Source organism: Lepidochelys kempii, chromosome 7 (genome assembly GCF_965140265.1).
Source record: "Lepidochelys kempii isolate rLepKem1 chromosome 7, rLepKem1.hap2, whole genome shotgun sequence".
NCBI classification, from domain to species: Eukaryota; Metazoa; Chordata; order Testudines; family Cheloniidae; genus Lepidochelys; species Lepidochelys kempii.
Window position 1 is genome coordinate 37,908,835 of NC_133262.1, and position 16,348 is coordinate 37,925,182.

General features: G+C 37.2%; 1 protein-coding gene across 9 annotated transcripts in view; it reads right to left on the minus strand.

Moving 5' to 3' along the window:
* PPARG (peroxisome proliferator activated receptor gamma) overlaps positions 1 to 16,348 on the minus strand; it is a 105,514-nt gene that overhangs the window by 30,493 nt on the left and 58,673 nt on the right. For all 9 annotated transcript variants that reach the window (XR_012159868.1, XM_073352271.1, XM_073352270.1 and 6 more), the window contains 3 exons: positions 12,970 to 13,197; positions 10,365 to 10,534; positions 4,546 to 4,684 (listed from right to left, as the gene is read on the minus strand). Coding sequence is in view for 8 of the 9 variants with exons in the window: in XM_073352271.1 (XP_073208372.1) it covers positions 4,546 to 4,684; positions 10,365 to 10,534; positions 12,970 to 13,189 (529 nt within the window). In the remaining variant the exon portion in view is untranslated. The remainder of the gene's footprint in view (positions 1 to 4,545; positions 4,685 to 10,364; positions 10,535 to 12,969; positions 13,198 to 16,348) is intronic.

The following is a 16,348-nucleotide window of genomic DNA, read 5'->3' on the forward strand; positions in this document are numbered from 1 at the left end:
GAACATTAATACAAACCAGTATGACACAATTTTTAATTTGAAAATATTATTTTTAGTATGTATTTTTAGAATTTAGTATTTAAATTGCTATTTATATTTAAAATATTTTTTTCTTTGCAACTTCCAAATTTAATGTGTTTGGTTTCTGCTTCTTTCAAAAATGTATAATTTACAAAGAGATGTCAAAAAGCCTTGTGGAAAATGAAGTTGCATCAGAAATGGTCACTTTTTTCTTTTTTCATAAATTGGAAATTTTGGGTGAGCTTGATTGGTTGTGAACTGGTCAAGGAGAAGTGCTTTATCAAAGTTTTATAAAGGCTGTTTGCATAAAAATCACAAGAAAAAGTACCATAAGGGAGACTCTGTGTCTCTGCTGATCAATAAGGTTGAAGGCCGTTTTTCAGTGTGCCTGTGATTTTATGAATGTGAATGTATTTATGTATAATTTAATTTAGAGTTAAATTCCAGTGGTATAGGGGAAAAACATATCAAATGACACATGAGGGAAGCGGTATATAATTTGATATTTATTTTCAAAGAATATTTTGAAGTAGAAAAGACTCAGGTTTCGTATTGTCAGCTTGACTGCAAATATTAAATGTCTTTTTTTAAAGATACGATTAATTGTAATTCCTATTTTCTAAATGAAAACAGAAATAGTACAGCTGGACATACAATAGAATTATCCAACAAGTGATAATTCACTAAAAGGCTTGGGTAGGCTAGGCTTTGTTACTTTGAAACAAAATTAACATACAGAATCTTGTCAGTCAGACTTTTGATGGGAATATCACTGTTCACTTTTTTTCCTCAAACTCATGCATGCTGCATTCATAATTCAATTAAATACAACAAACAACAAAGCCAACTCCTAACATATAGTGTTGTTAGGCTAACATTAAACAAACCAGGACTATCTTCTCCTATTCTCCTATCAGAGCATGTATCCGCTAACCAGCTAATCAAGACAGTGGGCAGGAGCTATCTCCTATTGGCCTGAATGCCCACCACCAGTTCAACAATCCATTGCATAAGGGTTAGTGCCTATCAGACCACATACACATTGGTTCAACAAACGAGAGTATAAAGAGTATTCCTGCTACTATCAGAATTTGTATGTACCAGTTAGGACCCAAGCCTGTTTCACTGGAGTCAATGGCTAAACTCTTATTGACTTCACTGTGAGCACAAGCTGGCACTTATGGTTTTCTGTGCTCTCTCTATCTTTGGGACTTATATAGCTGCTCATCACCACAGTACTTGAGTGCCTTCCATGTAAAACTGCTATAGATTAGCAATAGTGAAGTCCATAATGGTCTTCATGGAGTCTCCCCTCTTCCCTCTTGTCAGGGTATAAAAAGTTAGCTTTGGATAAAGTTGTTTTTGTTTGTTAGTAAAAAAAAAAAAAAGTGGAAAAACCAAACTATCTTATTTTTGGGGAGATGGAAGGAACCTCGCTGTTGTGAATGTCATTTGTTGTTAGCCTAACAATAATTGCTTTTTCTTTTTTTCTTCTAAATTTGTGGATGCAGCATGGATTGGTAAATATTAACACAATGGACCTTTCAAATAGGGTCCTTTTAAACCTTTAAAAGGGTCCCTATAAATCACAAGTTTACATAAAGACACAATTAATTTAAGTAAGGAGTTCTGGTGAAATTATAATCCAGGAGAATTAAACTCCTTAAACAAAGGATCTGTCACCACAACCTCACAATGCATTTTTCCTGCAGTAAATTGCTGCACATTTTGGTAACAACATACAGTTAGAAAGTTTTGCTACAAAATAGTCTCAATTTACAATGCGTAGTCTAAACTACAGTATTATAATAATATCAGTGACATAGTATCAATAGTTATGAGAGTAAAATGCCACATCAAGATAAATTATTTTTTATTCTCTGTTTCTCTGGACAAAGCTACAATACTCATCCTCCCCTGCCACCAAGTAGTGTTTTACAAAAGAAGTTGCCATATGTACTTTTTTTGTCTCTGACAGGAGCTGACTTTGTGTAAATTGTAATTTCAGTGAGAAAGAAAATTTAAGCAAGCTTCTGATTAAAATTACGGGAACCCCTGATGAGAGATACATAGCAATAGAAGATGAACAACTGTGCGTTAAACAGTGTCTAGTGATTATGGATAGAGAAGGAAAGGAAAACAACATCCAAAGCATGAGAATACTTTTTTAACCTCCACTCAAATGTTACAAAATGTGGTTAGGATCCTGCCTCCTGAAAGTGAGCTATTCATGAATATCTTCATGACTTGGAACCTTCAGACCCAATGAGTCGCATTCTACATGGGTATAAAATCCAGAGAAATTCAATGGCATTACTCCAGTATATACTGTTGCAAAAGAGATCAGAATTTGGCCCAGTGTGTGTGGTGGCTTCCAGTCCAGTTTTGCATTTCTATATGTCCTCACAGCATGAGGCTTTGTCTTTAAAGGCACAAATTTAATCTTTTATTGTCAAATCTATTTTTTAATTTATACATGGCAAGGTGACCTTCTGCCATGGAGCAATATAAAGATATCCTGCCTAGCAAAACAGGGAAAGATATTACTTAAGAAGATCTGAGTGCTTGAAAATATACACTATTGGCAAAATTCTCCCTTGGACATGCACGTGGCTCACTCTGACATCAGTGGAAGCCATATCCCTCATCTACAAGAGTATCTGGCACACGTCTTGAAAATAATAACAGCAGCTCTCTCCCCCTGCCCCGCCTCCCCCGAGAACATGGTAAAATTACTATAAAAATACCCAGAGAAGTATTTTCAAAATGAGATTTATTTTTAAGAGTTACTGTTGCATCCCAGAAACTTGAAAACCATATTTTCCATTAGGAAAACATTTCCCATACCAATGTATTCACTGAATTCACTGTATTAACTTCAGAAACCACAGTTAAGCTTTCCTCTTGGGAACAGTGCACTAATTTTTTATACTGAGAATAATGAAAGTCCTAAAAAAAACACAGAGAAATTATTTTCCCAGTCATGTTTGCAATTCTTTACTCTTAGAATTACATAAGTCTCTATGTTATGACATTTAATTCCTGTTTTTACTTGGCTTTGCCAAGAAAAAAGAGTGAAGAATCTTCATATGGCTCTCTCCCTTCGAAGATTCTGAAATAAGTATTTTCAAAGGAATTCAGATACTGACTTTAAAGCTCACAGGGACCTTCTAGATTTTCCTGTGCCACAGAATAGTATCATACTATGTTAGGATTTTAGTGCTATCTGCTTACATAGTGTAAGGGGTTCAACTGTAAAATTGTACACTTCTTTATAGCCTAAGTCCAGAGGGTATACAAAAAGGAAATGCTGTTTGGGATTCACATTTGCGATTAAATTTGCCTATAGGTGGTGGAGAGGCCAGAGAAAGCTCTCAAAGCTCAGGAACTGCAGTCGTCCTGCTAGGTGGTGGGAGGGCATCTCTAGAATGCGTGTGCAAAGGAATTCCACACTCCTTCCAAACAACAGTGCCAGCTCTACACATACCAGAAAGAAAGAGGAAGATTAGGGGTGGGCCAGTAGTGTGACCACTTGGTTTGCAATTATGCACATCTAATGTCCTAGTGTGAGGAGACTTTATTACCATTAATGCTACCAAACTTGGATAGGTGTTCTGTGCAGCAAATTGAAATTATTATTATTTACACACTTTTGGTAAATTCCACACTACACAGAATATATTTTCCAGAATTAAGGTTAATACTCACTGGTTTTGGCCCTAAATGCAAAAGGCTGGTGTGTTAAGGTATACAGCACAATTTAGACAGGAAGTAATACAGTGAAGCAAAGAAAGATAAACAGTTGCACTAGTGATAATTACATGAAGAATGAAAAAAATGCTTCATTAATTTGTTAAGGCCACAAATGATGGAGGATATAAAAACAGTTATCATATTACTGATCATTGCAGATCTCCTCCTACTGTCAACCCTGTTTTCTCTAGTCCTGTAATAAGACTGCAAGCTCTTCAGGGAAGGGACCATCTCTTTGTAATACAGTAGAATCTCAGAGTTACAAACACCTTGGGAATGGAGGTTGTTCGTAACTCTGAAGTGTTCATAACTCTGAACTCTGGTTGTTCTTTCAAAAGTTTACAGCTGAACATTGACTTCACAGCGCTTTGAAACTTTACTATGCAGAAGAAAAATGCTGCTTTTAATTTAAATGAAACAAACATGGAAACGATTTCTTTCCTTGTCAAATCTTTTTTTAAACTTTCCCTTTATCTTTTTAGTAGTTTAGTAGTTTATGTTTAACACAGTACTGTATTGTATTTGCTGTTTTTTTGGTCTCTGTTGTTGCCTGATTGCATACCTCCGGTTCCAAGTGACGTGTGTGGTTGACCAGTCAGTTCGTAACTCTGGTGTTTTTAACTCTGAGGTTCTACTGTATGCTTGTGTAGTGCCTATCACAATGTGGCTGGGGCTTCTAGCAGTACAAATAATAAATAATAATCTAATTTATGATTTTTTTCAGATCAAATACTATATTTTTCAGTATGTGCTGACAATTCATGTACTTACCATTATGTGACATGCCAACTGCAAGGCATTTCTGAAATCTGCAATACTGGCATTTATTCCTGCTTTTCTTATGAATGCGACAATTCAGATCACATCTGTCATAGATTAGCTTTAACCTGATTGTTCTTCGAAAGAAACCCTGCAATAAAAATAAAGGCATGGAAAAGGATCAGTCTAAAATATCTTCCAGTGCCTCTGCCTCATTTGAAAGGCAGATTCCACTGCACTGAATATACTGTAGCTACCTTTACTTTAGAATGTGTGTTAGAACTTTTCCATTTTAAGGTTCTGCACATTTTCAAAATATCAGAACTCATTACCAGATGTAAGAAAAATTCTATGGATCATAGCAAACCCAATCCACTCTCTGAATCCAGGAGTTTAAAAAAGAATGATATGCAAATGCATCTGGATGGGTTGCACACTCTCCAGTTTAAAGAACTACTGTTGGTGCCTCATGGAAAACATTATAAAATATTCCATGAAGAAAGACATTCTACTTCTGCATCATATATTTTCTGTCGTTATTTCCACAGTTCTTTTTACTGCATGAAAAACAGGCCCTCATAAGCCACTGCTGCTTATGCCTCACCTGAACTCATACTTCTCTATTAATTACATTAGAATTTAATTTCCATCTTCCCATTCTTTTAATTCAAGCAAATCATTACCATCCAAGCAAATCATAAGATTGGGGGATAGTTGTTGGTTTAGTTATTTTCTCTAAATACCTCTGCTTCTTCATTATCTTCAAATGTTTTTTATTGTTGGAGGCCCATGTACTTACAGAATATTTATTTTCCTTCATTTATTCTATTTCTTTGGCTGTTTTTATTGCTAAACTATTATTGTAATATTTATTTCCAGGATCTGTTTATGTTTGAAACATTCAGTTTGCTCTTATTGTTTTGAATTTACAGGTCTTCAAAATATACAACCACCTGAAAATTCTAAAATTGATGTGATAGCCAGGATAACTACTTCAAAGTGCAATATAGCCCTGTAAAGAGACAAAGTTTTGCTGGTCATTATGGAAATTCATAATCATGTCTTTTCAGAACACTTTTTTTAACTTGAAGCCTTATAGGCGTTGAAACACAAGCAGAAAAAATATTTTGGTTTACATGGTTGTTTAGATTTTAGCATCCATTCTAAATTCTACAGCTAGATGAAGGTTTTTTGCTTGTTAGGAACAATGTAAATAATATCCAATGAATGCACATGGATGATTTTTTAAAAATCCCATTACATTGCAGCAATAGGACAATCCAAAGGCAGTGTATTTCTTAACAGATTATTGTACTTGCTGGATTAGACTAGGATTGTCTTTGACTAAAACCACATGGCATGTGCAATATTTGCCGATAATTAAACTGCTGGTCATATCTCATGGTTTAGAGTTGTATTCTCAGATCATTCATATGCAGTTTATTTTAATAAGGCATGTCCAAGTTTATTACAGTTCCTTCCTTGTTACAACTAGTTTTTCTCGCAGTTCAGTTGTAAGCACTGTGCTGACTTCTTGTTTATATATTTGACTGTGACCGTAAGTAATCAATAACAGATGTATTGCTCTTCTGGGGATTTCTCGTAGATTCACAATTTAATCCTTTGAGTTTTTGTTTAAAACCAGAGCAGGTCTGTGCCTCTGTAATCCCCTATTACTGAGGATAGTGTAGCCCTACAACACTCACTTATCCTTTTGGTCTTGTACACTCTAAACATAGCTGGCATCAGTGGGTGCTTTGAAAGGGAGTAAATGAATTTTTAAAGTCATATGGCCTGATTCACCAATGCCCTTCGATCGTGTGTAGCCATTTACAACTGTGCAAAGGGTATAAAATGAAAATCAGAAGAATATAGCCTGAATGTTAAATTGCCTAGAGATTGACTAAAAATTTAAATTATGTAAGAGCCTGATCTTGCTTCCATTAGAATAAATTCAGATTTTATGAGTGACTTCAATGACAGCAGGATTGGGACACCATCTCTTTTCATTGACCAAACTGGGAAAATAAATGAATAGCATAAAAATAAATGAACAGCAGAAAAATAAATCAATAGCATAAATAACAAAAATTAAACTAGATTTTAAAATCCTTTGAATTTTAATATAAAGTTCTGTTTGTAATATATGAAAGGCAATTTGTTTTAAATAAATATTTTTAACATGACAGTGCCCTTTTAAACAGAACACAGATCTCATATTTTATTGGGTGATTCTTCAGAATCTCACAAGGCCATACTTATGTATCCTTTGTGATCTATATGATTTTGCATAGAATCCCTATGCATAGTAATTCCATGCTCAAATAATAATATAGCAGCAGGGTTATATTACCAACCACCTGACCAGGATGGTGATAGTGACTGTGAAATGCTCAGGGAGATTAGAAAGGCTATTAAAATAAAAAACTCAGTAATAATGGGGGATTTCAACTATCCCCATATTGACTGGGTACATATCACCTCAGGACGGGATGCAGAGATAAAGTTTCTTGATACCTTAAATCACTGCTTCATGGAGCAGCTAGTCCTGGAACCCACAAGAGGAGAGGCAACTCTTGATTTAGTCCTAAGTGGAGCACAGGATCAGGTCCAAGAGGTAAATATAGCTGGACTGCTTGGTAATAGCGACCATAGTATAATTAAATTTAACTTCCCTCTGGCGGGGAAAACACCACAGCAGCCCAACACTGTCGCATTTAATTTCAGAAAGGGGAACTACACAAAAATGAGGAGGTTAAACAGAAATTAAAAGATACAGCACCAAAAGTAAAATCCCTGCAAGCTGCATGGAAACTTTTTAAAGACACCATAATAGAGGCTCAATTTAAATGTATACCCCAAATTAAAAAACATAGTAGGAGAAGCAAAAAAGAGCCACCGTGGCTAAACAACAAAGTAAAAGAAGTAATGAGAGGCAAAAAGGCATCCTTTAAAAAGTGGAAGTTAAATCCTAGTGAGGAAAATAGAAAGGAGCATAAACTCTGGTAAATGAAGTGTAAAAATATAATTAGGAAGGCCAAAAAAGAATTTGAAGTACAGCTAGCCAAAGACTCAAAAAGTAATAGCAAAAAATGTGTTAAGTACATTAGAAGCAGGAAGCCTGCTAAACAACCAGTGGGGCCACCGGACGATCGAGATGCTAAAGCAGCACTCAAGGACGATAAGGCGGTTGCGGAGAAACTAAATGAATTCTTTGCATCAGTCTTCATGGTTGAGGATATGAGAGATATTCCCAAATTCTTTTTAGGTGACAAATCTGAGGAACTGTCCTAGATTGAGGTGTCATTAGAGGAAGTTTTGGAACAAATTGATAAACTAAATAGTAATATGTCACCAGGGCCAGATGGTATTCACCCAAGAGTTCTTAAGGAACTCAAATGTGAAATTGCAGAACTACTAACTGTAGTCTGTAAACTATCATTTAAATCAGCTTCTGTACCAAATGACTGGAGGATAGCTAATGTGACGCCAGTTTTTAAAAAGGGCTCCAGAGGTGACCCCAGCAATTACAACCCAGTAAGCCTGACTTCAGTACTGGGGAAACTGGTTGAAACTATGGTAAAGAACAAAATTGTCAGACACATAGATGAACATAATTTGTTGGGGAATAGTCAACATGGTTTTTGTAAAGGGAAATCACGCTCACCAATCTACTAGAATTCTTTGAGGGGGTCAACAAGCATGTGGACAAGGGGGATCCAGTGAATATAGTGTATTTAGATTTTCAGAAAGCCTTTGACAAGGTCCCTCACCAAAGGCTCTTAAGCAAAGAAAGCACTCATGGGATAATAGAGAAGGCGCTCTCATGGATTAGTAACTGGTTAAAAGATAGGAAACAAAGGGTAGGAATAAATGGTCAGTTTTCAGAATGGAGAGCTAAATAGTGGTGTCCCCTAGGGGTCTGTACTGGGCCCAGTCCTATTTAACATATTCATAAATGATCTGGAACAAGGGGTAGACAGTGTGGTGGCAAAATTTGCAGATGGTACAAAACTACTCAAGATAGTTAAGTCCCAGGCTGATTGCGAAGCGCTACAAAAGGATCTCTCAAAATTGGGTGACTGGGCAACAAAATGGCAGATGAAATTCAATGTTGATAAATGCAAAGTAATGCACATTCAAAAACATAATCCCAACTATACATATAAAACAATGGGGTCTAAATTAGCTGTTACCACTCAAGAAAGAGATCTTGGAGTCACTGTGGATAGTTTTCTGAAAACATCCACTCAACGTACAGCAGCAGTCAAAAAAGCGAACAGAATGTTGGGAATCATTAAGAAAGGGATAGATAATAAGGCAGAAAATATCATATTGCCTCTATATAAATCCATGGTATGCCCACATCTTGAATACTGCATGCAGATACGGCCGCCCCATCTCAAAAAAGATATATTGGAATTGGAAAAGGTTCAGAAAAGGGCAACAGAAATGATTAAGGGTATGCTGCTATCTGAGGATAGATTAATAAGATTGGGATTTTTCATCCTGGAATAGAGACAACTAAGGGGGATATGATAAAGAGCTATAAAATCATGACTGGTCTGGAGAAAGTAAATAAGGAAGTGTTATTTACTCCTTCTCATAACACAAGAACTAAGGGCCACCATATGAAATGAATAGGCAGCAGGTTTAAAACAAACAAAAGGAAGTACTTTTTCACCCAACACACAGTCAACCTGTGGAACTCCTTGTTAGAGGATATTGTGAAGGCCAAGAGTATAACAGGGTTCAAAAAAGAACAAGATAAATTCATGGAGGATAGGTCTATCAATGGCTATTAGCCAGGATGGGCAGGGATGGTGTCCTTAGCCTCTGTTTGGCAGAAGCTGGGAATGGGCAACAGGGGATGAATCACTTGATGATTACCTGTTCTGTTCATTCCCTCTGGGGCACCTGGCATCGGCCACTGTCAGAAGACAGGATACTGGGCTAGATGGACCATCTCTTCAGTATGGCCGTTCTTATATTCTCATGCATATTTGTGTGGACACATAAAGAAGGTATGATTGCAAAAGACACTTGACACCACATGTGAAAGGAGATGAGTATTGGGGTTTGTATATCACATTTTAGCTATTATTTAAACAATGTTTCTCCTTTCCCTCCCCATCACCTCCTTTCATCACTCAGTGCTGGTTTCATAGTGTGGCTTCTCCTTATACTGTATGAAAAACTAATAAAATCATTTAAAAAAACCTATCCAGGCTTGCTAAACAAAAAACCAAAACAAACAAACAAAACCTCTGCTCCTAGAGCAAAGACCAAATGCATGGGAGAGCTAACTGAGAAACGTTGGATTCAGAGCACATTTGGGAAAGGCTCCCTATTTCTGAGAATTCATGCAGAGTTTACAGCTAATCCACATGCTAACTGACATTAATGATAATCACAGGAGAAATCCTGGAGGAATAAAATGATGTACCATCTGTCAGGGTCAGAGAAATAGCTGGGTTAAAACTAAGTTAGCCAAACTTACATGAATTAGGATAGAAAATATACAATTTCATTCCTGGAGAAAAGGAAGACCAATGGTGAATCTACTACTCTACACACATTCAGTGTTAGAACAGTTCTACTTGACACCATTGAGATGTTAATTCCATTGCCACTGGACCTTCAGCATATCCGGATAGTGCTGCTGTCCATTAATATTCTATTAAAATCAGTAGAATGGAATTCTTTTTCTAGGGATATTCAACAGCACAGCTAAGGTGACCAACCTGGAATACTTGGCAGCAGTCAAGAAATGAGAACGTGGAAATGATAGAATGTTCTTATTTCAGGCAGACACTATTGGGACAACCCACCTTACAACCTTCGCATGCATGCACGCCATAATGAAATCCAGAAGCCTTGTCCCCACATACTCTGCATTCTATAGCCATGAGAGAATTGGAGGTCTCTTCAGGAAGTTTATTGTACAACTGAACTTTTTCTGAAAAATAAGGTGGGGAAGGAGGCTCCATTTTGATTGCACCTGCATATGTAAGAGATTTTAAAAGATTAATTTATCATCTGTTATAAAAGGTACAATAAGATGTCAAGAAATAGTGACCAATACTTTCATTATAACTAACAACCACAGTAAATAGGGCCAAAAATTCTCCATCCTGTCTAATAATAAAATAATGATAAACAGCTGTAAATATTAGCTCCTTAAAAGGCTACAAGCCACAAGTAGCCATCTAGTAGATTGTGAATGAGGCTGAACTATGTTGAAGATGGCAGGGTCTGGTGCAGAAACGGGGCTATTGATCCAGTCTTCAGATTGGTAGTGCAGAATTGGTTTAGGTTGGGGACCTCATTGCCCTCCACAGTGGGGACTTCGTATTTATTCCCTGACATAGTTGTCCTCCCTGAATCTTCCTTCCTCCCGCCCTCCCTCTGCAAAGAGTGTGTGGTACTTACTACAAGTCTAGGGCAGCAGTAGCTCTGGGAGGCAGGGATTGGAATCCCTAACAAGGTCTAAAAAACGACGACTCACTTGAGCTACTCAGTTGGATAATTTGGTCAAATAAAGATTGTGCTGGTGTTTTAGAGCCACTTCAGCTCTTAAGAAACTTCACTCTGTATTGGTAAATATAATTCAACCCCAGAGGCTGGTTACTGTTACATCTGACCCTTCTGAAAATTACTAATTAAAGTGCCCTTTATAATTCTAAAAAAGTTCAGCGAATACAAATAAATATGGCAATTCTTCATCAACCTATAGAGTTGGACATAAAAAGGAAGCGTTGACTTTACTAGATTATAAACTCATAGCAATATTACATTTTAGGAATAGGGAAACAGAACAACAAAGCAAGAAAGATAATATAACAATAAAGCAAAACCTTCCTTTTCAGTGGCAAACTCAGTATATGCTGTATGGATTAGGCTCACATTCATCAAGCTAATTCATCAAGCTAAGTTATACAGCTATGAACTGGAGGCAGAAACTATTACTACTTTCTTTCCTAACAGTTACCAAGGCTGTGATAATCTTCTCATAATGGTATATTTCCTATTCTTCTAATCCAATATGCAATCATCTTTGTGGTATCTTTGCATGAAGCCTTGTCTGTGTGATTCCATTTTACCTGTGTCTTGTCTTATGTGCTTCAGTGACAATGAGTGTCTATGTTGTGCACAGACACCTTTTATCTGTCAGCTTCTGGTCACTGTGGGGCAAGCCGTTACTTGCTGGCATCGTCCAATAAAAGATGTCAATTGTTTCCCACAAAAGTCAAACAAGTACCTTTTTGCTCTCCCGGCAGGGAGCAGACTCATGCCTACTGTTACTTTTGCACTTTACTTTGTGTGTTTACTGTTCACATCATGTAAAATCTCTAGGGATGAATCCAGTCTCCAGTGCCATGCCACAGTAACTTTGACGGGTGCTGGGATGATCAATGGGATGGGGGAGAGAGGAGTAAGAGGGCAGGAGTCCAACCCCAGGCTCCAAAGAGACAGCCTATTGGCTGGAGTATTTCTGCTTCCCTAGCAGGTCCTTCAGAGGAAGTGGAGACGGGCTGAAGGGTGTATGTGTGGAGGGATGAACTAGAGAACATGCACATTGACAAAACTTCCAGTCCCTCCTTCAAAACACCCCATGTGTTGCTGTGCAAAGACCCTTTGGGTGCAAGTCCCTGTGCTGCACAGATGGGCACCCCCCTTTTGAAGACTCCTCCAAATCTTGCCCCCCAGTGCATAGTAGGACTATACCAGTTCTGCTGCCAAGGGCTTTCCAGACTTGCACACTGAGGGCAGGATTTGCCACTTGATAAACAATTAATTATAAAAAGAGAATAAGAACTGCTTATGATCATTGACCATTAACAGGAGTCACATGGCTTTAAGCAGTTTTTTAATACAGTTTTTATGACAGATTTCCAACTCGCCTTATAAACAAAAGAGACAAAAATATATAAATCAGAAACTCTGGATGTTGTTGATAAAGAAATAAATCATTCTGACATCATTTTAGAGTACCACATGGGGCTGAATCCTAAAGTTCGCTCAGGGAAGTCAATGAACATTTGCCTGGCCCACTGGCCTAAAAGAGCAGTGGTGTGATTGTCAGCAGAAGTGGGGTAACCATGTCCTTAGGAACAAGTCACCTCCCTTCAGGATGGGAAAACTTCCATTTGGGATTTTATTCATAATTGTGAAGCTAGGGGCTGCTTTGTTTACATGCAACAATACAAAGGGAATGCTCACAAAACTCCAAAGGCCTGTCTACATTGGGAATATCTATGTCTAATTTGCTTGGTTTTTAATAAAGCTTCAAGGACATTTTACTCCAAGAGTATCTGGGAGAGAGGGAGGTTCTGAAACAAATTCTAAAAAATCTTTTGTGGAGGGTACACTTCCCAGAGAATTAAACAATTCAAATTTGGACAACCTGAAAAGTGAAAAGAATACTTTGCATACTTTGGCATTCCTGGAGCTTGATATCATATTTGTAATCAATGGCTGTCTGGTCAGTTCTTGCAAGAGGAATATCTTCATAGTGTGGTGAAGAAATACTAGAAAAATCAACAGTGGTAAAGGGCTTTATGTCAAAGGAATGGGAGTGATCTTCCATGGCAGACAGATCCACTTGGCTAATTCCAAAATTAATGGGCCAAAACGGCATTTCTGTGTCGACCATTGTAATCCCTGAAAGGAAAAAAAGAAAGAAACAGACATTTTAAAAACTGCTTCTTCTCCATCCAATGGGGACTCAGTAGGTTCCCATAATTCCTGTTACTGTTAGGTGAATAATCTACACACATACACATACAGATGCATAAAATAATTATTTACTTTATATTATTACGAATAGCTAAATGACACACATCCTGCTTTTATATTTTAAAAAATATTTATACCATGTGGAGGCCTTCAAGTTACTTACAAAAATGGATATTGCTAATTTAAAGGAACATGGGACATGATTCTCATCTTTCACCATTTTTTACACCCATGTAAATTCATTGACTTTGGTGGGGTTACTGTTGATTTATACCAATCTACATGAGAGCAGAGTTATGGTGGTTTTGGTCTGCATGGGTTAATTTCTAACATTTTCAGACTCTAAATTGATTTACTAAGTATTCTGCCAGGTTTGAGCTTCCAAAAATCCTAACCATTTAAAAAAACATATTTTATGCTATGAAAAATATAGTTGATATCAATATTATAGTACAAACAGCAGGCGGGAAGTTTTTTTCAAAAACATTTAAGTGATTAAGTCCCACTGAAGGCACTTTGAAAATTTTACCCTACATCCTCAGAACCATGGCTCGAAGAAACTTCTTGTTATAAGTTTCCATACCCCATTATGTTTCTGGGTCTCCATATTTTCTCTTAAGTTTTAAAAAGAAAGGCCCAAATCAAAAGTCTAAATGTGTATAAGCCCCAAACATATTGATATTTAGCTCTCAGTCCAAAAACCTGCAGTTTGTCCTCGTCCTATCATGTGCGGAACCAAATTCCTTGATTTGAACACCGTTAAGTTCCAAAGAAGTTAGAATTCTAATCTGAATTTTGCACATTGGGCCCTAACTCTACTTTTTAGTGAGTTATAAAAAGATCTTTAGATTAAAATTAGATTGAACATTATGAAACTACAATAAAGTAGTGAGCATGGGTATTTCATTTGGACTTGAGACCCATTAAAGTATATAGACTTTAAACTTTTATGTAATATGAACTTGTTTGACTTGGTTTACTTTGAACCAACTAATACTACTCTGTCATGCTGCCAAAAAGGCTGTTGTTACAAAATGGATATAATGGGTGCCGCTCTTCAATTTAGAGGAGACAATATGTGTTGCACAGATTGTCATTCTTTGTTGGTGAAGGCTTCTAGATGTGCAGGTCTCACAGAGAACCACCTGTTTGCCTTTCTGTACAGCAAGCACTGACAGTATGTTCATGCTTCTTACTCCTAAACATTAGATGAGAGGGCAGATGGCGTAACAGTAACTGATACAGAAAGAAGTGCCCTCCTAACAGCAGGGGTTCCGGATGAAGTACTTAGGCAACTCCTTAGCAGTTTCCCCAATTCCTTCCCCCAAAATCTTACAAATTTTATGGGACAGATATATGGACCCTGATGCTACTCTCAGTGAAAGCAGGATTGTGCCAAAGGTAAACAAAGAATTTCTGATTAATTTCTCCAAGCCAGAAAAACCTTCTGAATATATAGTCCTGGTTGTCAAAATGTTTAATTGATTTTAAATAGTTCCCACAAAAACGTATTCTTCTTTCAGTGCGTAGGGGATCTATACATGGATATCTATCTTCAGATCAATAGAGCATTTTATCTTCATTTTCGTTACACAGATTTCCAAATAAAAGCGTAAAAACAGTCCAGTGAAAAGAATGACCACTTGTTCGTTTGGCTACCTGACATTTTTTCTTAGTTATAAATCCATTCCTTTAATCATTCTTGCCCACCTCAAAAAACCCTTAACACATGCTTAGGGCGCTACCAAATTCACAGTCCCTGTTGATCAATTTTGCGGTCACAGGATTTTAAAAACAGTACATTTTGTGATTTCAGATATTTAAATCTGAAATTTCACCGTGTTGTAACTGTAGGAGTCCTGACGCAACTCTGAAGGCAGCAACGTAGAAGTAACGTTGGCATAGTATGGCATTGTCATCCTTACTTCTGCGCTGCTACTGATGGGGTGCTGCCTTTAGAGCTGGGCACTTGGTGGCAGCCACCACCCAGCACTGAAGGCAGCACAGAAATAAGGGTGGCAATACCACGACCCCCCTAAAATAACCTTGTGACACCCCTCCACGACCTTCTTTTGGGTCAGGAGCCCGAATCTGAGAATCACTGGTCTCCCTGTGAAATCTGGTCTTTTGTGTAATTTTACCCTATACTACACAGATTTCACGGGCGAGACCAGATTTCACGATCCGTGACACATTTTTCATCGATGTAAATTTGGTAGGGTCCTACACATGCTTAACTTCAGCTGCATGCTAACTCTATCTCTATTGAGCAAAGTACTTAAGCACTGAAGATAACGAGACTTAAGCACATGCCTAAAATTAATGGGATTTAAGCACATGCTTAAAATTAAGCACAAATGTAAGAGATTTGCTGAACAGAGATAGTCTTATGCATGTGCTTAAAGCTAAGGATAAGCTTAAGTGCATCACTTGAATCAGGGCATATGTACATAGAACTGCCATCGAACTGTTGCATGCATGATTGAGGCTAGTGTTCAATAGAAGGGATTAAAATAAACTCCAAAGTCTCCATGAACCATTCATAAGCAATGCAAAAATATCCACACAATTTTAAGGGGGGCACTACGTAGTACTTTCAAGCTAAAGAGCTTCAATTTGCAAATTGCTACAAGCTAATCAAATTTAACAGTAGCTATATTTTTATGCTATAACACAGTACATGGGCATCTCCTGAATTTAGGAAAGCATGACAAGGATTTAGTTTTATGAATGTGACCATTCTCAAACTAAGACCACATGTGCTACCAAAACAGACCAGCTTCTGTGTTTGATGACAATCCTGGCCTGTGTGCCATTTCCTTTTTGTCACATTTTGAGATCTCAATAGGAGAATACTCCTTACTCTTATAAACAGCTCTAGGGTTCATAGACCAAAAAGCATATATGGTTCAAGAAAGAGGCTGCTCTTTCAAAAAATCAAATAAATATGTGATGTGTACAAATATTTCAGGACTGAAGATACTGCATTCATGCCCCCTGAATTGCTTCTTTAGTTTTCTTTGTGTGTGTAAAATTTTTCATCCTGCATGAATATGAAGAATGCATTCATGCATTC